This window comes from Corvus brachyrhynchos, unplaced genomic scaffold (genome assembly GCF_000691975.1).
Source record: "Corvus brachyrhynchos isolate BGI_N302 unplaced genomic scaffold, ASM69197v1 scaffold87, whole genome shotgun sequence".
In the NCBI taxonomy this organism is placed as follows: Eukaryota; Metazoa; Chordata; class Aves; order Passeriformes; family Corvidae; genus Corvus; species Corvus brachyrhynchos.
The window spans coordinates 4,918,761-4,941,568 of record NW_008239767.1 but is presented as its reverse complement, the minus strand read 5'-3'; the positions used below and the strand labels follow the sequence as shown (position 1 = coordinate 4,941,568).

The window sequence follows — 22,808 nt, the reverse complement described above, 5'->3', positions numbered from 1 at the left end:
GGGATGACAACGGCATCGAATCAGGGAAGGAGAGGACGGGTCTGCGGGATGAGGGACACACAAGGGCACCTATCTTGGGAAAGGAAGGGAGGGATCCTCCCCCCAAGACCAATCACTCGACGCCCCTGCCAGAACTTTCTAGAAGCTTGGGAGGGGTGCTGGAGCGATTGGCAGGGGGCTGGGAGGAGACAAATAGAGAAAGCAGGGTTATGAACACGAAACCAGGAGGGTATAAACTGGGATGGTACAGTAACACGAAACCCAAGGGGGAGACCCGGACTGAACCAAACAAGACACACTCCCACAATCCGTCATTAAAAACCTGAGTTGTATGTCTGAGCAGCACAATTTGAAAATCTTCTTACCTCTGTGGTAAACTCTCAGCTACCTTGTGCTTTCTTTACTGTTACTCCTTCTGTTTCAGTCAAGTGCACAGCAACTGAAAAGTAGCATTTCTGTTCATTTTTCCATCCCTTTTTAAAAAAGATCTCCTTTGCTATGATGCATGCAAAAAGTAAATTATTGTTGAAGAGTGATAATTAGTACATGCTGACCAGGATGTCTTTGCTGTTTTCATGCTCTTATTTTTTATCTAACAAGCTGCTTGTTGTTGGGGAGCATTCTCTAGTGTTATAAATAGTTTGAAGCATGACTGTTTAACTTGCTGGTTACATTGTGTGAAAAAATCCATTGATTTCTTTCTTTCCCTTACATCTCTGACTTTGATCCTCGTTTTCCCAACCCAGGGGGCACTATGGATCACAGTGAAGGTGGTTTGTTTTCCAAATTTTCCAAAATAAAGAATGCTTAATAGAGTATTATATAAAAGCAAAAGGGAGTTAATTAAATTCTGTCATGCCCTGTTTAATTCTCAAAATATGAATGTTTTTATACCTTAACATGAAGCATGTCTCAGCAGAAACTTTTTTAATGGCAAATTATCACTAGCGTAATTGTCAGTGGAAGAGACACAAAGTGTTGCTCCTGGGAGAGAGGTACAGGACAAGTAGTTCTCCAAGAGTAGCTTTAGAAGTTACCATGATACTAAATCCTTTGTATTTTTCAGGTGTTTGTGTCTGTAGGTTTTATCTTACTTCCTTACCCTGATGTCATGCTTTTTCAGCAAACCATGAAACTTGCTATAAAAAAATACAAAGTTACACCTGAAAGTTTAAGTTGGGTTGTAAATGAAAAAAACTGAGATACTTCAAACTGAAAATACAATTTGCAGAATAAAGTCCACAATTTTTTTTGTTCTTAGGGAGTCTCCTTAAAGAGCTTTTCTCAGTATCTTTGTTAAACAATTTTCTGCCTCTCATGATTTTAGTCTTTAAAAACCCTCACTTTTTATCTGCAGTATCTTTTAATCTTCTTGTTACATTATAGGAACTTATGATTAAATAGAAAAACTCTCTCCTTCAGCTCACAGTTTATGACTGTCATTCCCATAGGAACTGCCAAGTGGACTTAAATCCAGCTTCTGTCTCAAGAAAATATTCAGATCTCTCAAAAATATGGCAGTAATCACAGCTGAAGTGGAAGGTGTGATTTACAGTGGAGCAGGTTTTCCAGTTGCATTATCAGGTCCAGTTTTCTAAGTACTGGTAGTGAAGTCTTAAACAGGGCTTGTTGTCCAGTGTATTTCAAAACAAAAATCTGTAGGCAGAAGAGAGTATTGGGGGGAAGGTCATATGGAAGCAGTGAGAGTTTTCAAATGTTGTAATGTCTTATTTCCCTAACTTAGTTTTAATTACTCCTTTTCTACAATTAATCTAGCGATAATATTTCATTTTTTCAGCTTTCTCCCTTGTCTCTTCACATCTTTTTCCTGTTTCTAGGGGAAAAGAACTAAACAAAAAGAAATAATCAAAGTTAACCAGAAGGAGGTAGCAATTATAATAACTATATGTTTTGGGGTTGTTTTTATCAAGGTTGAAAGCAGGACCTCACTATGGAATTTTCTTTTCCATGCCTAACTGGGAGAGAATTGGAATTATTCAATCTGGAAAAGAGAAATCTTAGGGGAGACATTACTGCAGCCTTCCAGTACCTGAAGGGAACTTATAAGAGATTGGGAGAGGGACTTTTCACAAGGGCCTGTAGTGATAGAACAATGGGGAATGGCTTTAAACTGGAAGCAGGCAGGTTTAGATGAGATAGTAGGAAGAAATTCTTCACTGTGAGCTTGGTGAGGCACTGGAGCAGGTTGCCCAGAGAAGCTGTGGATGTCCCATCCCTAGAAATGTTCAAGGCCAGGTTGGATGGGGCTTTGAGCAACCTGGTCTAGTGAAAAGTGTCCCTGCCCATGGCAGGGGGTTGGAACTGGATGATCTCTAAGGTCCCTTCAAACCCAGACCATTCTGTGATTCTAACATGTTTGAATAGCCTGACTGACTGTTATGGTCTCGGAGAGAATATGGAGGCTGTATTTTTATCCTTTCTAGAATATTTCTCTTATTTAAAATAAATATGAAGAAAAAATACCACTTTTGAAATGAGTATTACATTTATCAGTATTTCTTACTCATAAGCTAACCATGTAGACAATGAACTAGATATCTAAAGACAGATTGTGTACTGAAATGATGGATGCTTACAAGTCTTCAGGTGTTACAAGCTGATACTTAATTTTTAGTTCTGTCATGGTTTAGGCAATGTAGGTGGTTCCTTTTCTAAGATAGTAGTTGTGAATAAGTGCTGATTGTTACTACTTTTTCTTCCCCCCTCTTTTCTAGTTTTTATGAGACTTCATACTATCTGTACTAGACAGTCTTATTTTAAATACCATGAAGTGATTTATATTCTAAAAACACCAGTATCACAATCTTTTCAAGTATGAAATGGCTTGAATAATGTTTTCAAGATGAAGGAATTTTCCCACGGTTCTTTAATTCACTGGAGTGATAATTCTTTATCATAAAGACAGTTGTGTGAAAACCCAGCAATAGCTATTTCTATGAAGAGTCATTGTGAATGGCTGATAGAAAGGAAGAGTGTGAGGAGAGTAGAAGTAGAAAGAGAAAATATTGACTGGACCACCTAGTATCTGTTGCAATTAAGATAAGAATGCCTCCATACCACATGCAACACAAGCTCTAGGAAAAATAATTAGAAAAAACTGAAGCAGTAAAATCCTGTGTTTGACTTTGAAGATAGCCTAAATTCAGTGTAAGATAAATTATTAAAACTTGTATTCCCATTTGCAATCTTTTTTGTGTGTAAATACCCCATGGTGTTAATGACACATCTGTTTTATAATTAGGGTTTATTAGAACTATGACTTTTTCTTCTGTAATTGAAGTGGGAAGTTCATCTACTCAGATTACCTGAGGGGAGGCAACCAGTCTAGATGGAACAGGATTCCTTTTCGTTTTAATAATTTACGTCCCAGTAAAATCCCCTTATTGAGTTCTGTTTTTGAGGGCTCAGAAGGATTTCTAAATGAAGTCACTGTACGTTCAATCAATGAATTTGACTGAGTTGTCTGTTCTCCGAAAACAGCAGCTGCTAAGCTTTCGGTGCCTAACTGGAGCTTTGTTTTCAAAACAGAGGGCTTAGGTGTTCATCTGTGCTAGATGCCTGTTTCCATAATTCTGCCTCTTTATTGCCCTGTGTTGGTGATGAGAATGAGTCACTTCAAGCGATTGTAAATATTCTGCTTTGTATATGTTACTGTTACACTGGTGGTGCAAATTTATCATTCAGTTGCAATTACAGAGTTCTATGGTTTTTATTGTGAATTTGTTTAAAATTTTGAGTAATCTCAGAAGAGCAAGGAAGGGAGCAACGTTTGGAGTGCAAACTACTTTTTTTGTTTTGATCGTATCTGTTTAGTCACAGTTTCAACAGTCCTGCTGATTTGTTCAAGTTGTTCAGTTGTGACATATGTTTACAAATGAACAAACCCTATGGAGCTATATGTGTATGTTCTGTTAGACCTTGGTGTTATCCATTGGCTACTAACTTCTTTCCTTTGTACATTTTAAAATTTATTTTTAGTGATTATTTTTTAAGGAAATACCAGTACTTTCATATATGTCTCAAGCAATCTTTTTAATAGGTCTGATTCTTCAAACCATTTTTGTTCTGTGAAAAACAAATCAGAGCGATATTCCATTGTACAAAACAACAACATATAAATAGTAATTATGTTCCTGCAGCACATTGGTTGTATTGTTACAATTGAAACAATATTTCACACGCTGTACCTCATTGATGGTAAGATAAATTTTAGAAACCTTTTGAAACTGCTGAATTCCTTGCCATTGTCATATATGTGATGTAAGTTAGAAAACCTCCAAAATTTTAAATTTAATTTTTAGATTATATTGATCTTCATGCCTTTTGCTTTTTAGAAATGTAGAACTTAAGGGTCATAATTCTATAAAATTTTTCATTTCTCTGATACCTTATTTTTAATGCTGCTTTAAAAAGAAAACTTCATAGGAAATGAAAAAAACCTTTTAGGTGATTGAATGTAGTAATAATCTTATTTGGAAACTGAAACAGCACCTTTAGATTGCTTTTATATAAAGCTATGTATAGAAAAAGAGCAGCATCTATAAAACGATGGTCAGAAGAAATATGTGCCAGATCATTAATATTAAATGCAAAATATTAGACTGCGTGGCCTTCAGAAGTTGGGAGAACTAATAATGGGCTTTCATTGGAAATGCAGATGTCAGCTGTGGGTGTCTTGAATTGTCAATAATAACGTTAAACACAGGGTAGAATATCAGGCTGAGCTTATTCTTTATTCTTCTCTCAAAATCATTAAAGCTAAGACAGTTGTGACATATGTTCCACTCTGGCTCAGTAAGTGAAGATGTGCATGGAACGTACATCTCTGTGCGTGTGCTGAATTATTCATGTCTCAGGTACTGCTCTGAAGAAGCAAATGGAGCATGCTTTGCTGGTGGGTAGGCTTCAGCCTGCCTCGTGGAGGAAAAGAATAAATATTCTCAGTTTATCCTGGACCATGCTGGTTTATCAGCTGTATGCAGAGGCCCAGGCATTATTTTTTTTTAACTGTAGCTGCATTGGGGGAAAAACCACATAAATACCAAAGTCAAAGATTAAGTACTTTTATGGAATTTAGCACCTATACAGCATGGTGTATTCACTGCATCCATCTGGGTAAAGGACTTTCCATGTAAGGCTTATGGAATTTGCTGACCTGCAGCCACAAGGTAACTTTAGAGACACAGGGGAAGGGAAACTTAAACGTGGAGGGTGATAGTAGGTCCTCAGGGATACCTTTCTCCTTGTGGAGAGACATGCAGGATGTGCAGCAGAAATCACATTATCCTCTTATCCCTATCTCAGCAACTCCTGCCATCTTCCTGCATGTAATGACCTGGGATTTGAGTTACCAGCTGCAGCATGAAGTTGTGACTTCAACAATGAGGTCACTGGGAACCGGGTGGAGGGCGGGAGCACAGCCTGACACTTGTCCAAATTCAGTCTCTTGGCATGTATTTGGAGCATCATTAGAGGGACTGTGGTTTTGTTGGGTGGGTGGATTTTCTTTGGTGGTAGCATTTTTTAATTTTCTTTTTTTCTTTTCCTTTTTTTTTCTTCCCCTTTTTTAATCTCCATTCAATAAGTAAATTGCTCTCCCCCAACTGCTCAAGACAATGGATATTAAATGAGCTGCAGACCCTGTTTTTTAGTGTTTTTAAACATGTATTTCTTTTTGTGGTTCTTATGTGACTTGTTGAGAAGTTAATTTGAAATAGCCTAAGTTTAAATTTAGAAGTTTTGACTCCTGGGTGGGTTTCAAAGTGCAGTAGAAATTTCATCTTATGTTTTGAAGTTGTGTGGAGGATGTTTTAACATCAGAACCATACTTTGCAAGCCCACTCCGTGCTGTGACCTTAGTGCAATGCACAGTTTCAACAGGTGAAGAAAACTCAGCTGCTCAAGGAAGAGGTGTTGATTCAACAGATGTCTCTTCTCTTAGGGCTTGTCTAAATGATGTATTGCTTTAGGATACATTTTATTTACAGTGAGAGGCAAGTGTAACTTTCTAGCATAGGTAGGAGATACATGCTACTTGTTAATTTTGTTTTACCCTTTGCTAACACACATATTTTAGGTTAAAAATGTCTAGAACAGGAATTATCATGTAATGTACTTCAGTAACTATGCTGCCAAGCAGTAGTGACCCTCATCCTCTCAGACAGGTGAAAACCTACATATTGGAATACAATCTTAATCATCTGAATGCTTAGATTAATAAAACATCTATATTGCCTAAAAACATGCTATTACTTAATGCCTGGGTTTAGAGTAAACGTGCATCAATGTCTTGGGTTTTGACAACTTTTAAATATGTGCTTTATACACTAAATCTCTTCTGGTTTTGTCAAGGTCTCTGAATTATTTATTGCAGCCTACATTACCCTCCTACTTATTTGCTAAAAACTAGAATTTTATCACTTGAAGATTTTGGATATGTCTGGGATAAATGCCTTGTGTATTAGAACATTTTTTGTAATTATGGGAAATGTCTAATAACAAAGAAAGAGCCACTCTCCTCCAATATTGCTTTTATTCAGTATGTCCTTGAGTTAAATTCAATGATGTACTAATTTTCTTATTGCTAATGGCCTGTGCTTTTGTGAGAATGAAATACTCTTTGACTTCTTCGTTTACTAGTCTGATGAAGAAGCAGCTTGGCAGCATTGTCTGTTTTCCTGTCTCATATAATCTTATGTCAACCTAGCTTTGACCTTTTTTTGATGGAATCTACTTGTAATATACCCTTCTGCTTAACAAGCTTTAAAATAGAAATATATGATTGGCAGAACTGCAGGAAATAATTAGTTCCAAGTAGATGAGAAAAGTGAAAGGAATATTTAAAGGAAAAGAAAGTGATTCAGCTGGTTTATGGTGCATATGAAGTTGCCTCAGCTTTTAATTTAACTGTTAAGGGATGGAAATAAATTTAAATCACTGTACGAAACGATTTTTTGAATGAGTCATTATAAAAAAGCTTTCTAAATAACCTTACTGCTTATTGGAAGCTCAAATGTATGAAATATTAATTAGTTAATTTGCTCTTTCAGACCTACTAATAAAATACGGCTGAGTGGAAAAGGTACTATAGGAAAGAGCATGTGCACTAGATCTTGCTGAAATGTACCTAGAGAATTATGGGGTTCTTTGAAGTAATAAAAAAAAATATATACACATTTCCCAGGAAAGAATTCTTAAATTAGTTCTTCAGTCAGTTGTTACAGGGATTGAGATGTGTTGTCTGTGTTTTAATTACATGTACAAACCAGGACAAACTCTGTCACTGTATAGATGAGTACTCAAGTATGCTATACATGGGATGAGAAAGAAAGGAAGGAAAGTAGTAGAAAGTAAAAGATTGATTGATTTTCCAGCATTTTGTCTGTGGCACTTAAAAATCTGTAGATCACACATCTGTATCCTGTGAGAAATGAATAAAGAGTGAACCACTCTCCTGCCCCTTGGAATTTTCCATAATCCTAATTTTCCTTTTATTTGAATGGCTTTTTACTAATAACACCTTCATATTTGAAAGGAAGATTACACTGAAGGCAACAGTAACAGTGAGCTGAGCTTTCTTCTTCACGAGCATGGATCACTGAACAGAGATTAGGAGACATTTCACCCATGGTGTCTACCACAGGCTTTGCACAAGATGTGCTTCCCTACAGAGTGATGGTGGCTGTGCTGCCTGTTCTTACATAGACTGGAAGCAGAGTCCTGAAAGAAAGTGGTTATGAATTACATGTGGTATGGGAGCAATGCATAATTCTTAAGGCTGTTGCCATGAACAACTGAGGACTTTTGATAGAGGCCTAGTAGGATCTAATGCTAGCAAAGAAATACAAGACAAACTTAATGGCCCTTTGGGAGCATGCAATGCCGAAGATTTTGGTGAAAGCCACTATGATTTTGGAAGGAATTGATCAAATTCATGTTGGTCTAAAATTGGTACTCTGTTTTTTTCCTAATTGAGATACCTCTTAAGATACTACTTACTTTCTTACCTTTGTATGCCCCATCAGAATGTCATTTTGCCATTTATTTTTTTGGCATTCTTCCCAGTTGACCAGTTCATATCCTCTCTGATGCATGTTGGAGCAGTGCTTTTTTCCTTCTAGCTGCATTTAGTATAGGAAATACCTGGTAGCCGGTTCTCCTGCTCAGCTATACTGCTGCCATTGATGATTTGAGTCTCATGTCTTCCCAGTTTTCTTTGCTCACTGCTTTCAATTTTCAAAGAATTCTGGTTTGCAAGCCAAGGCTCTGTGAGCTTGTTCTGTAGGCCATGAAAGGAATGGGTTTTGAAAATTATTTTCTTGTGTGAATGGGGTGGCAAAATGAGGGATGATCTCATGTAAACAACTTTCAGTGCTGTATCATGCTTCTAACAATGCAAATCTATGAGTTTTGTCTCATTGCTGTGAAACTGACACCTCCAATTGAAACGAGCTTTTGAATTTATTAGTTGACAGTTGCTTGTTTTGTTCTAGTGATATACATAGCATGTTTCCCTCACTATCTAATGCTCAAAATATAATAAACTCCATTACAAGCCATTACTAATCTGACAAATGTGCATTTTGAATGCTCATACTGATCTGGTGCAATGCACCAAGTGTATAAAGAGCAATGTAAAGCTGCTGTTTTATTTCAGATCTTGAAAGGTCAGGGTATGCTGCTGAGGCTTAGTGAAGGGTTTTACTGCCTTTTTGTGACTGAGCTGTCAAATATCTTGCAGGCTTTTGTAGCCATTGTTTATTGGCACATTTTCCAACTGCACCTATTTTTCTCTTTTCTGTGACAGAAAAATGAACATTAATTAATGTTTCTTTCAAGGCATCAATATACTGCACTCGGAGCAAAGAGTTCACTTAAATGTGTAAATCTCATTGTTGCTTCATCATGAAAAGTATTCTAAACAAAATGAGCTAAATGACTTCAGACGAAAGCTATGTGGAGAAGTATGTAGCTGCCATATAAAAGCCATAATTAGGGAATCTTTAAATTATTTTACTTAACTTTAAAGGTATTTAGATAGTTAATTCACATGTGCCTGAATGCATATTACAGGTTTCTAGCTTTCTGTGAACTTTGATTTAATTAAGCTTCTTATAGCTTGAGACAGATACTTGAAAGCCACACGTTTGGGAAAAAATTAGTGATTTGATAATACTTTTATGTATCTGTAGGATTCTAAATATTGTGTTAGGCAAACTTAGATGGCTCAAATAATTTGGTGTTTGATTTTAATACTGATTTTTGTAACTTGGCAGGGACAGCCTGTTGGAGACTGTGATTTTAATGTTCGACTTGCATGCATAGAGAAAGAGATTATATTTCCACGACATGAAAAGATGAAAAGTGGTCTCATTGACAAAGCACAGGAACCGTTCGGTGTTCGAAACAAACCATTTTTTGACATCTACACTTCCAGAAAGGTAAGCTTGACTACAGTAAAACAGTTTTTTATGTTGTGGTACTGGAGGCAGCAAAACAGTGGTAGGTATAGGTTTTCCCTCAGCATTTTTGTTGTGTCTTCCAGTGAGTTCCTCTGCTAACCAAGTGTTCAGCAGTGGTTGTGGGGTGATTACCAGCTTGGGATATTCTGAAAAGTGGGTTTTTTTGGTTTTATTACTTATCTCAGGCTTTTAGAAAACAGCCTTTGAAGATATCAATAAATCTGAAGTACCAGGTTAAACTTTTAGGACGTTGAAATCTGCATTTGGGATGATTGTGTTTCAAATGCAGTTCAGTCAAAAATTTTTCACCCTAATGTGTTACCACCACCTTAAAAACATCTTTGAGGAAAGAATGTCTATACACTTTTAATTTATTGGGATATTTGGGTTTGGTGTGGCTTCTTTTGATTTTTTTTTTTCTTTGGGATTTTTTTTTTGGTTGGTTTGAGGTAGGTGTTTTAAATGTCAATCATGACAGACTCTGAAGCCTTCTTCATTTTAGAGTTTAGGTTACCCATCTTTCTTTTTGTACAATGTACATTATAGGGTTTTTTTTGGTCATTACTTAAATCACTCTTACTTAGAGAAATATGTTCTTTGTACTCTTAAAACAGAAAGCCTTTTAGGAGGCTTGAAATCTGATCATTGTTTTCAATAAGTAAGAAGTTTTATGTCAATATTTAAGAATTGTTTGTATGCCCTATGATAACTGTAAGGAGTTTTAGGTAGCAGTACCAGTATTGATATGGAGTTTTATCTAAGGCAATATTGGTAAACACTTAAGAGAAATAATTATTGGTTCAAAATAGATTTCAAATCTGTATCTGCTCAAAAGAATAGGGTTTATAAAAATATATTCTCAAAAGATCAATATATAGACTAACAATTATTGTTGCTCTTACTTACCTTAAAATATCTTTTTCATTTCATTACTTCTGTGAACTTGATGAGTGTGATTCCTGTAACACTTCCTCAGGGTGATGAAAAAGGGGTTGCATTTTCATATTCATCATAACTTTGTGAATTTTTCATTATGTATGGTCAGAATAGACTGTTGTTTTGAAGTATTACCCTGTTCTGAAAAAAGACTATTTAAAAATAATACTGTTTTGCCCAAAGGATCTTTATCCTATTTTTATTCAGTCATCTCTGCAACTATAGCAACAAACGTAGTGATGAATACTTCATCAGCATAGCTGAAAATGCAAACAGACTTCCTCTTGCATCAATGATGAATGTCTTGAGAGGGTTTTCCAGCTCTATGTACAGTACAGCAAGGTCTGCAGGAAGACAAGGAGTTCCTTCTATCCTCTCAATCAGTCCCTCCAGAGACAGGTGCTCATATCCATCAGTATCTCTCCAGACATAGGTGCTGCTGAATGGATGCTAAAGGATGACAAGTGGGACCTTCTTAGGTAGATCTTCTCCTTATGTTTAGATAGGCATTTTTCTTGGTTCTTCTTTTCCAAGAAGAGTTGGATCCTTTGATCTTTAGGAAGGATCTAACAGAATCCTTCCTTTCTTGACTAGAATGAGCAGCTTTGTGGTGCTTAATTGCTGGCTGGGATTAAACCATGATAAGATCTTTAAAGATTTACACCCTTGAGTGGTCTCAGAAAACCTGTGGTTTTTCTAAGACTGTGTTTCTTCCCTACTTTCTTCCCAGTGTATGTCACTGAGAGAAGATATGGCTTATCAAGTCACCCCCAAGGTTTGTTGTTTTCAAAGATCAGTGGAGGTAGCCATCTTTGGCCACCGATGAGAAGGATCTCTGATTGCACCACCATATTCAAGACTGAAAAAGTGGAAAACCCATACCTGCTCAGAATGAGTTTCATCAAAATTTTTGGAGTATGTTTTGCAGGTTTTCTGTTTGTTTGTTTGTTTTGTTTTTGTTTGTTTTTAAGTGTAGCTGGATTTTGCTTGGGATCAAGAAAGTCATCAAGTGTACTTCATCACATCTTATTTTTGTTTTGAGAAGCTTCAATTTTTGAAACATGTTCTCAGGATGCAGTTTGAACCTTACAGAAGGGAATACTGTAGACCTCTTTCTTCACAGCCTCCCTCCATCATTCCTTTCTATGATATAAGACATTCCATTCCATTCTTTTTATCAACAATAATGTATCAGTAAATGTGTGCTAGATTGTGTGGACTGTAGGAAGATTACTCAATAGGCCAGGAGTCTCAGCACTATATTTAATAGCAGAAAAAGTGGCTAAAACTTTTAATTATACTGGAAAAAATGGGTGGTTTCCATGTAGACTTAGTTCTTTTCAGTGAAAAAGTGGAAGTAATTACTTGAAACAGCAGTAAACTTTGTGCTATGTTATATAATGCATCCAATAATGAAATTGTTCTTAGAGTTATGGATTTGGAACTTTAATACCAGAGTTAGGTACTGACTATTTTTTTTTCTAATCTGAAAATCAATTTACTGTGAAATGAAATGCACTTTTAAAGTGCAATTATAAAGTATGGCAGCATTTATAGTTGTGTCTTGAGATTTGGTTTTGGATGTTGGAAATAAGGGCTGTGTCGTCTATAATGTTGCCTTCATTGTTATTTTATGATGTTTGAATGGCCTTTATTTTTTGTAAGACTGGGTTTTAAGGGTAAGACAAAGAAAAGAAAGGGACAATCACTGGGGAGCAGGTTGTGTATTCTCAGTCTCTAAAAATGTTGCCTTGTTGAACTCTGATATTGATGGAGAAGACAGTATCACTAAAATTTTTTTCCACTATAATCAATTAAACACAGATTACTCTTCTAGTGTTAGCTGGAAACACATGTATTCTATGATAGATTTTTCCTTTTAATGTAACTTCCAGGTTCTCTTAGACATTTTGAGCAAAGTTGATTTTTTGGTGTTTGTCATTACACTTGCATAATTGGTCACTTCTTGCATAGCTTGCTTTCTTTGCATTTACTGGTTTGCATCAGAACTCCAGAAGATGATATGGTCAAATCTGCCAGTTCTCCCACCCTTTGTGTGAGGATAGTAGCTGTCAGTGGAAGAAGTTGAATTATAGGTTAGTGCTTTAAATGCTTCATACACTTAGCCTTTGAACCTTAGCCTTTTATTTATAGGCTTTTCAACAAGACATTGATTTCGTTATCTTGAACAGGAAGTACAGGTGCATAGAAATAATTACATTATTGGAAATGGTCCAACTCTTGACTTTCCTTGCTTAAACCAACTCATAGTTCTCTTGCAAGGCTTGTTTGTGTGAACAGTCTCAATCTGGATGTCATCCCTAAAGCCCATTGTCTAATGAAAATTCTGTCTAGTAAGAGCAGGAAAAAGTTCCTTTCTGTGCAGTCTGTGGTCCCGTGGAGAATTGTGCCCATCACTCTCAATGGAACAATAGGGCTAAAGGTTAAACAATGATACAGGTCAAATGAACAACCTTTTTCAAATGTTAGCATGCTGTATGTCAATGACTTGTCAGTTCTTAGACTATTATCTGGTTTTAAAATGACAGCTTGTCCTAGAGGGATTAGAAAGAAGGTAATCTCTGCTAGAAGATTAAATGGTCTAGGATCTTCTTAAAAGTTTTCAGTCAAATCTGTGAACTGACAGGTGACTTACTTTGTTCTCCTGGTTCATTTGACACTTGGATTTTTATTTTTACTTCTTAAAACTGCTTTTGTTGTTGTTAGGAGAGGTGGAATGTCTAGCATTTATGCCAATAAAGGTATAGCTCCTGTTGAGATGGTTTGCTTTGGAAAATTAAGTGGCTGTGGATCTCTGATGATGCAGGAGACTGTGTAAGTGCACACCTTGCTTGACATGTTGATGTGGGTATTTTGCAGGCAGCTGAGGCAGCTGTAAGATAGTGTTTGCATGCCTTGAAGAGTGAACCCTGATATGCAGACATTGTTCATCTGTGTCTGCCAAGAGAGCTGTTAACCAAAACTGACTGAAAATGACAAAGCCCTGTCTTGTATCTCCAAGTTGCCTACAGACAACATGTGGAGAAGCTTTGCAGTCGTGCGACAGAAGACAGAAGAATTGCATGGCAACAATGGCAGAAGCAGAAGTGTCAAATAATCTGTTTATTTATTGAAGATCTTGAATTCCACATCTCAGTGGAGAGGGAATGTTACCATCTGGAGGTTTTTTATTGCCAAGAAGACTTGTTTCCTCCGTTTTTATTTTTGTTTTGCTTTTCTATGCCTTCAGGAGTAGCTTAATTGGCTCACCTTTCAGTCCTGCATTTCCTGACCTAGAGTTGGCAGCCATTCTTCAGTGTCTGGCCTACATCATATTCCTCACTCCATCTGTTCCATTCCAGGGTTTTGGCCTATTTGTCATCTCATCACCTTTTAATTGTTTTCTAACCCATCTCCCCTCTACCATTTTGTTTCTGTATGCTTTTATTTCTTTATTTCTTAAATTCCTCACTTTGTCCTGTTCCATCTCTGCAAGAATGAAAAGTTTAATGGTGTAAAAGCAATATTGCCTTATTCCACCCTTAGATGCTTGTTATTGGTGATGTTACCTTCAGTTAAATCTTTTTGGCATGCTTTTCTTCCTGTAAACACAACTAATCATTTACCTGAGGAACCTAGTAAACAAATAGTGAATAAGAAGCTGGAAAGATGTTACCTTATGCTTATACTAAAATTCGAAATCTTCACTTGGCAGCTGTCTTATATCCCAGCATGTAGGACTTCAGCCTGATTGTTCAAAGTTATTTTACCATATGAATTGTAGAGGTAGGTACAGCCAATCAGCCCAAGTGGAAGCTTTGTAAATTGTAAAGATGAAATAGGTAACTATACTGCAGGTCTTGAGCTGAATGTAGGTTACTGCCACTTGAAATTCAGTGCTTGAACTGGAGTTATTTCATGCAGCACTATAGCGATGTGAATATTATTTGGTAAACATAATTTCTGTCAGTGGGAGGTTGAGGGTGGCAGAGGCTTTGTAGGCCAGTGCTGGTGGGGGGTCCGGCTGCCTCTGAGTGTTCCTTTTCCTTTCTGTGGGACAGGGAAGCAGCAGCTACTTGCTTGGATTTGGGTTACACCAAAAGGTTTTCTCTCATGTTAGGAAAAACACTGACTCAGCTGTGGCTAACTTCTCAGCTTCCTTGCTTTGCTGGAGTCACTTAAGGAGACCTATTCACGAACAAGAATCTCTGTCATTTCCTGGCGTAAACAAGAGAGGATCAGGCTACTTGCTTTTGATTATTACTATTTGTGATGTTGAAGGTCAAGTATAATATTACAGCACAGTAGAATTTTGGTTAGGAAAGAAGTTTTTTTTCTTTTCTTTTAAGAAATTATTCACACATTAGTTACATTTCACATTTTTCAGAAAATGATCTACTAAAGTTAAAACAGTCTTGAGTATTTCCAAGAAGGATTATTTTCATAGCTTGTGGCCCATCTTAGATATTGCTAGTGGTACAAATTAAATTAATGTAGAATAATTCAGATGTGGAATATGTAATTAAATTCTGACTTGTCAAACTCTAGTGTGAGAAAGATAGCAATGGAACTAGTGGAAAAATAAAGGCATATGGATGGAGTGTTCTGCTTGGTGCACACTGTAATTTTAAACATCAGGACAGTACATATTCAGTTTAGCTTTTAACATTTTAACAACAGATTTGAACATTCTAACATTTTTGTAAGTTATTTTTTCTGTATTTTGTGCAGTGGAAATACTATACACCTTTCTAAGTAGGAAAAGTGTCTTTAACAGTGATTTCTTCTTTCAGTTTTATGGTGTATTACCAAACCAGGGAAATGCAAATCTGTTTGGACCTAATTACCAGTTGGTATGCCAGTATGGGCAATTGAATTGTATATTTGATATCTTCTGAATTAGTTAGAAGACTCAGCTGTGGTGACTAAGTGGGTCACTCCACTCATTAATTGAGGGGCAACTGTTTAATATTGTCCACTGTGCCACTTCACAGCCTGTCACTTTCCAAACTGCCTTCTGGCAATGCAGCTCCACAGGGAAGCCATCAGCCTTCTCGTATTGGAATGATGTTCAAGAGACATGCGCTTAATTTGGATAAAATGAATAAAAGCACAAAGAAAATGGTAAAGATGGGGGTGAAATTTAAAGCAATTTATTATGGTGCAAGATTATAGGACATTGCTGGTAGCTGTTTCTTTTCTTGTGATATGCCCAATTTTGAGAAAAAAACCCCAAACCAGACCTTGTATAAAATTAATCTTGAAAATAAAGAAACAATAAAATATTAACATTTTACTGTTATGGCTTTAGAGTTTTAATTTCAGCTTTGTAGGAAATAAAGCCCTCAAGTGCCATTGCATAGCAGAAGAATTAGCTTTTTTTTAAACATCCAGAACATAAACCTTAATTTTGGTATTAAAATGACTGCTTCGGGCCTAGTACAAAATATTAGCCGAGTTTGAATCAGAAATTGTAACAGTAAATGTATGAAGACTTTATATTCTTGTATATCAGTTTTATGTCTAATTGAATTATTGTATATACAGTTTTGTCTTTGTTGACAAGTCTTATTAGAAATGCTTAATAAAACAAAATCCTCAATTATCTGATTTAATTAAAACAGCTATCCATATTTTTGACAACCAGAGACCGGATTATGTTGTTACACTTTACACAGGGGCTGAATTAAACCCTATCACGTATGTAACAGTGGAAGATCATTCAGAGAACAAATTAAAATGTACTTGGCCCCTTTGTACTCAGCCCAGTGCCATTCTTTTTTTTGACATCAGAAGAACATATTGAATGTAGTATTTGGTCAAATCCAGAGTATTAGGGAGTTTGCAAGCATCAGTGTGATGAGAGCCTTGCTCAGTTGAAGACATTACAGACTTTACTGAGCATCTTTCATCCATTCAGGAATGTCATAGATTGCAGATAATTTGTAAATAAATCAAAGCATTGGCTAGTGGAACCTATTAAACCTCCTCCAGCTCCAGCAAGACTGTTATCTCAGATGGGTGTGTTCTGCCGGCTCAGGGAGCATAGGAGAGTTATGTGGGTAACATCCCAATGTCTAAAAGAAAATAAATGAAGGCACCGTGTAGTTTGAAACGGAGAACTGTGAAGAGCACAGTAAATGAAATGGTCAAGCTATGAAATAGATTGCTGTTTCTTCATCAGGAAAAAAAATGAAATATTGCTGTTTGGGCAGGGTCATTCCCGCAAAGCTTCGAGGAGTCCGTGTTCCTCTCATCATGATTTTGAAGCTATCACAAAAGTCAATTAAAGTTTCTTGAAGCAGCTTATTTCTCTTATTTGAAAAAAGCATTTGAAAACATTGTAGTTAATTGATGTCAGTTTCTCAATTGTATTTTTGAGAAGAGATTGACAGTGAGAAATGCCTCATGCTTATTTTGAATTCAAGAATGCAGATGTGCTGTCAAATTAAGCATTAACACACATAGTGCTTGAGTTATTCTTGGGTATTGTTTTGAATATATTAGGTATGTGACCTTTGGAGTTATTCACTCAGAACCAGCACATGCGTGATAGCTCAGTGGGGCTCTTACTGTAGCATGCTCTAGGTTTTTCTAAAATGTCTCCAAATAATTAAAAATATGTCATACAGCTAGTGTTATCAGCATATTTGAGGAGTGCTGTTAATGAATTACCTGCAAAGCCAAAAAGATATTAAAAAAAAAGTTAGAACCATCAGACTTGATTCCCTGCCACCATCACAGTGTATTTTACTCTTGTTCACAATAGCTTTCATTTCCCATGTGGCTGGGTAGTGAAATCAAGCTAGTGCGGTTCTTCGACTTTCTTAAAATCTGAGGTTGCATCCCGTCACACACTACAGTGACTTCCAGCTATTCATATATCTGGAAGTGGCTTTTCTTTGCATCTTTTAGATCGGTAGTAGCTTTCAGTAGATGAAATATATGATTTCTCTTAAGTTCTCTATGAAAAAAGTAGACTGTAAAACTCCCTTGTGAAGCTGGCAGCAGTTCCAGTAGGAACTGGGAAAGCTCTTAAAGTCCAGTGTGTGGAATAACTTGGTTTTTTCCAAGGAGGTGCATCTGACACAAAGCAAGTTACAGATGGAAGGGATTACTCTCTTCGGCTTTCTTGCTTGGAGGTGCTGCTCATTTGCTATCACATGACTATAACCTGGAACTTCTATTGCCTTCCTCTTCTGGAAAGAATATATGGACTCCAGTGAAGACTTTCCTGCAGAATTGCTGTTCTAAAAGATAAGGAAGAGTGATGTCATTAGTTAGAATGCTAATGACCAGTCACTAGTAGTTTGGGCCCCAGTCCGTCACTGGCTGTGAACTTATATGGGCAAAGGGTTGAGGAAGATGCTCTACAGTAGTTGTAGTTCTTGGAATTATATTGTTTTTGGTCTGTGGCCTGCCTACTAGCGTCAAGTGTTCAGCATATTTGACTTTTACATCAAGACATCAAGGAGTCTGGGAGCCTGCACATCACAGTTTTCACAAACAGAATACTTGGAGCTTAAGTACAGAAGTACATACTTAAGTACTACAGATGCCAGTGGCAGCTGAGATCTGCATCCTTTCATCTTCATCCACTTGGTATGCAAGAGGGCCATCAAATGAGAACATGTTTATAATACATCTGAGAGGGCTGTTGTAGCTATGAGGTAAATAAATGTTTCTGTCAATGCTCCTGCTGAGTTTCTAACTAGTTGTAGACCAGAGGAGAATATGTAGTTGCCGAGCAAACCCAGAATTAGGTCGAATTAGGTCACCTTCCTTCCTCTCTGTGCATGCACCTGTCTGTTGCCACTTCATGTTATTTCAGCATTGCCGCTCACACTGTTACTAGTGCAGAGCTTGTGGAGGTTCAGTGGAAGTGCCCAGTCCTGTCTTGCTATAATGGACTGTACAAGGGAGAGGTGACCCCTGGTAAAGCTGACCACCTGCAAAATGCTGGGAAATACTAGAAAGTGAGCCTTCCACAAAAAAATTTCTTCTTGCCATTATCTGTAATTAGAATAAATGGAAGGCTGTCAGTGAATGTTTTTTTGTGGAACATGAATTTCATATTTAGCATCCTCTAACAGTGTTTTGCTAGATGAGCCAATAGGACCATATGTATTTGAATAGCATGAGCGATGGGTAAAGCAGTATATTCTGTATTCAATACAGGAATGCTTGCTAAAGATCCATGGAGGAGTGTAGAGAGGAAGCTATGCATATTCCTCTTGCAAAAGAGTATTTGTTGCTGGAAACTGGTCAGTCTGTGAGGTATTCATTATTATTAAACACACCTTTGACTGAACTTCCAAATGAGAAAAATATGCCTTGCATGCTCACTTTTTTGGGCTACAAGTTTCCTATCTTTAGCAGGTCTTTTGTGGTGGATTCTGGTCTACTGTCTTTAAAATTATTAGGGTACTCCTTATGGATCTTAAAACGTACTTCAGTGACCAGTTGTAGCCAATGTGTTTTTGTTGTGGCTGTTGGCTATTCCCACACCTAACAGATGGCACTCGTGTACATTGACAGGCTGTGGGATAGCTGAGCATTACTAATAAAACCTATCACATGCTAAACTTGACCTGACATTAATCAAGTTTTGAATGCTACAAATGATTCATGGATAATAATTAGTCTCTTGATCATATTAGTGAACACTGGTGTCACAATACTGCCATTATCTGCTTCATTCTTATAGGGAACAAATCTATTGCCATAATTAGGTGTTTTTTCATATCTTTTGGGCCAAAATGTTCTGTATGATTAACTTGGTAAAGAGCTTATTTTTAGTCTTTCAGTATGATTGATTTCAGAGCATCTAGTAAATTAACAAATTGAAAGGCTTTCCATAAAATAATATTTTATAAAAAGTATATTTTTTAAATTTTATCAACTGAAAAATTTCCCAGGTGTCTTTACACAGTCATTTGGTATATTTTTCATCACCATATGATTCAGCTGTTGCCAGAGATTATACAGTTCAAAATAGTGGTGATTTTGTTAAACAGGTGAACCTTTGGAGTTTAGTTTTACTCTTTTTGCTTAGTTACTGAGTTACTGGTTGACATCAAGTGCTTTCAAGATGTACCTATTCATACAGACAAAATAATGTTTGCAGCTTTTCTCTGTTTTTGTCTAGAATTAGCATCTTGAGTGGATGGCTGTATGAAAGCTAGGATTTGAGCTTTGAGCATGAATTTTTTTAAAGGATTTTCATACAGTTTTACAGCCCTGATTTTACAGCCAAAAACCATGAAATTTCTTTTTAAGTAATGAGCAAGTGAGAAGTTTATACTTTGTGTTCCTTATGCAGTTAGGGCAAAGTAGAAAATTTCACTGGTTTACTAAAAATGGAGCAGTTATCTTCAATATGTGTTGGCTCCTAATTAGCATAGGAAACTTCTTTAAGCAATTACTTCTTAGAGAGCTCAGTTTTTAATGTATTTTCTACAGTTTTTGATCCTACTTTTCCTTTATGCATATTGTAGATTATTGGCATGGGTCAGGAAATATTTTGTAACTTTGTGATTTTTTGTAGCATATTAACTTAAGAATATTTAGTATAAGCTGTGGTTTTCTGGCTGTACTCTCAGTTATTATGGTGCGTTTTCTTTCTTGCCTTTTGTTGCTGGTAAGATAAGTATAGCTAAAGACAATGAATAATGGAGGAGAATGCATTATAGACTTGGACTTTACCCTGATGCAGATACACTTCAGCTGATACTGTTCTTACTCATTTATTTGATGTAAGGTAGCATATCATATTTTGATTTCAAAATGAGACTCATGCAGAGGAAACCAGGTCTTGTTAAATTATTGAAAATCTGCTTTTCAACAGTTTTATAGGTCATTTGTAGCAAAACATGAAATCCTATAAATGAGAGATCACTTTTGGTTTTGTGAGGGAAATAAATGCTAACACTGAAGCAGAAATCTTTATTTTATGACCACGTGTTAAGTCACACCCCTGAGACCATTGGCCGTGATTTCAGGACCTTCAGAGGTACTTGGAAGGAGCCACTTTGAGGCAAGCAGCCAGTTGTAATGAGGCACTGGCTGGTCAAATACTTTGGCAAGTACTCATGTATCCAGAGATCTCCTTGAAAGGAGACTCCTGTGGAAGAGAACAGGCAGTGCATTTTTTCTTGCTGCTGTGGCCCTTCTGGAATATTCTGTCTAGTCTAAATGGGATGGTTTCAGTTGATTTAAAAAATGGTATCTGTGGGATATCTTTTGAGGAGACATTGAAATATTTAAAGAGTTGCATCTGCTTCCTTGTGAAATGTTTGATATGTGAACCTTGTTTCTTAAAAAAAACCTCTAGGAGATGTCTTGGTCAGAGTCTAAAAAGAAGAACAAGGAAGTAAAGTTGAAGGAAGAAAAATATTGCTGAGAAATAGGCATTAATTTTTTAATTGCACAGGCAGTACTTCATTGGACAGCTTAATGAAGATTGTGGTTCTCCATCACAGCATGCTGTAATTTGAGATTGCACAGTTTTCCAAATAAATTACTTGGCAGTTGAGCATATCACTTGAAGAGGAACTTAAATATGCATGTGAGGAGACGGTTTCATCCTCATAGCTGTCTAAAAGTTAGTCTGAAATGGTGATCCAGGCTATGTCTGGTTTGGAGCAGGGAGGGTAGGAAGCAGTAGAACTGCCAGAGGTGTGGTTTTGATCCTCTCCCATCTGCTCCCAGATTGTTAATTTACACTACGTTTGTTTAGATCAGCTGTTTTACTTGCGATGCAATATTAGATGAGATCATTGGTATCCTGAATGTGAAAAAGATAAAAGTCTGTATGGATTGAGTTTCATGTGTTTGTTTTTGGCTTTTTCCTTTTTTTAATCTATATTTCAGAAGGTGTGTGCTCCCTTTAGTTCCCAAAACCATGAATTCCCCAAAGTCACTAAAGATTGTTTCGAAAGTTTTACCACATATTTTCAGTAATTCAGTCAGTGAACCAAAATCAAAACTTCTCTTAACACTTTGTTTTGGGCTCTATTTCTGTTAAAATGTGAACTAGCCAACTTCCATTTGTGGAAAGTTTGAGATTCTGGGTTTTATTTTTAAATAATATATGAAAAATTTCCCCTCTATGGCATAGTTACATGCTATTCGATGCTTTTTTGCTTTGAGACTGAAAGCAGCTGTTCTGTTCTTGATACCTTCTCTTGCTTTTAGACACCCAACAAACCAAAGAAGACATGATGCTGCAGGACAGGGGAAACTGGAAAGATTTTGGTGAGGAGGAGGGAGCAGAGACCATAGCCATAGCTTAGAGGACCAGCTTCCCTCACTTGATATTAAGCTACCTTTGATAGTATTTTCAAGCATTGCACAGCAGCCCATGTATTGTCTGAAAGGAAGCTTATACCCCACCACATGCATGCTTAATTCTTTTCCAGGAGGCCTCCTTTTCAAAATGTAATGTTTGAAAGCTGGAGTTTAGAATGTTAGTAGTTTGGTTGATGGCTCCATCATTGCCTGATACAGTTTGATTTATTTTTGGGAAATGTGGTAGTTGGGATGAAAACTATTTTTGCATTATTTTTACTGATCTTAACATAATCATTCTGTGGGATTTCTGATGTCATTCAAAAACAGGATTTATGAAGATTTATGTAGTAGGTTATCTACAGAGATGGATGAGCTCATGTTTATAAAACTTGACAGTTGTCAGGATATGAGAATTTCTTTGAGGCTGATGGTGAGGGCTGTCATCCTTGGAGAAGGGGATTGTCTTTAAATTGGACTGAAACCTAAGCTGGTAAAGATGCTGACTCTGTGAAGTTAGGAATGACAGTAGGCCCATGTTTGAAGGTGTTTTATATTCTGGCTAACTGGCAATTCAATTAATAGTTTATTTGTAACTAATACTTTTGAATGAAGTATGTTCCCTGTCACAGCTCTCTCTGTAGAGTGAACAGATCCAGATGATCAGTAATTTGAAGGTGGCTCTGGAAAACTCCATAGGGAGTGCAGGCAGAGTTGTTCTATCTTGACTTGAAGTGAAGCATATAGCAGTTCTGAAATTGAGAAAGCAAGGAAAAGGGACATTTGTCTTGTATTGTAACACTCAAAGGGATTTTTTTCTGTATCCCTAAGTATTTCAGGAGGCTAACAAGCAGTGTCAGTTATGAATCAGAAATACAGACAAAATGGTTAGCAGTATTTGCATATTGTGACACGGGAGATCAATAATGGTTATGTGTGTGCAAGGACCTTAGTAAAATTATTTTGTAGAAAGTCAGTATGACTTTGTAGAGTCATCATTATGTTTTGGAATCCTCATAACTCACATTGTGTTGTGTTTCCGTGAGATTTTTATTTCTTTTTTGGTGAGGGGAAGGAAAAGACACAGTAGTACCTGCTGAA

The 22,808-nt window shown here is 36.7% G+C and overlaps 1 protein-coding gene across 2 annotated transcripts in view; it reads left to right on the top strand.

The window, feature by feature from the left end:
- Positions 1–22,808, top strand: part of RNGTT (RNA guanylyltransferase and 5'-phosphatase) — a 166,918-nt gene that overhangs the window by 49,509 nt on the left and 94,601 nt on the right. For both annotated transcript variants that reach the window (XM_017742904.1, XM_008640252.2), the window contains exon 10: positions 9,297–9,461. In XM_017742904.1, coding sequence (XP_017598393.1) covers positions 9,297–9,461 — 165 coding nt within the window. The remainder of the gene's footprint in view (positions 1–9,296; positions 9,462–22,808) is intronic.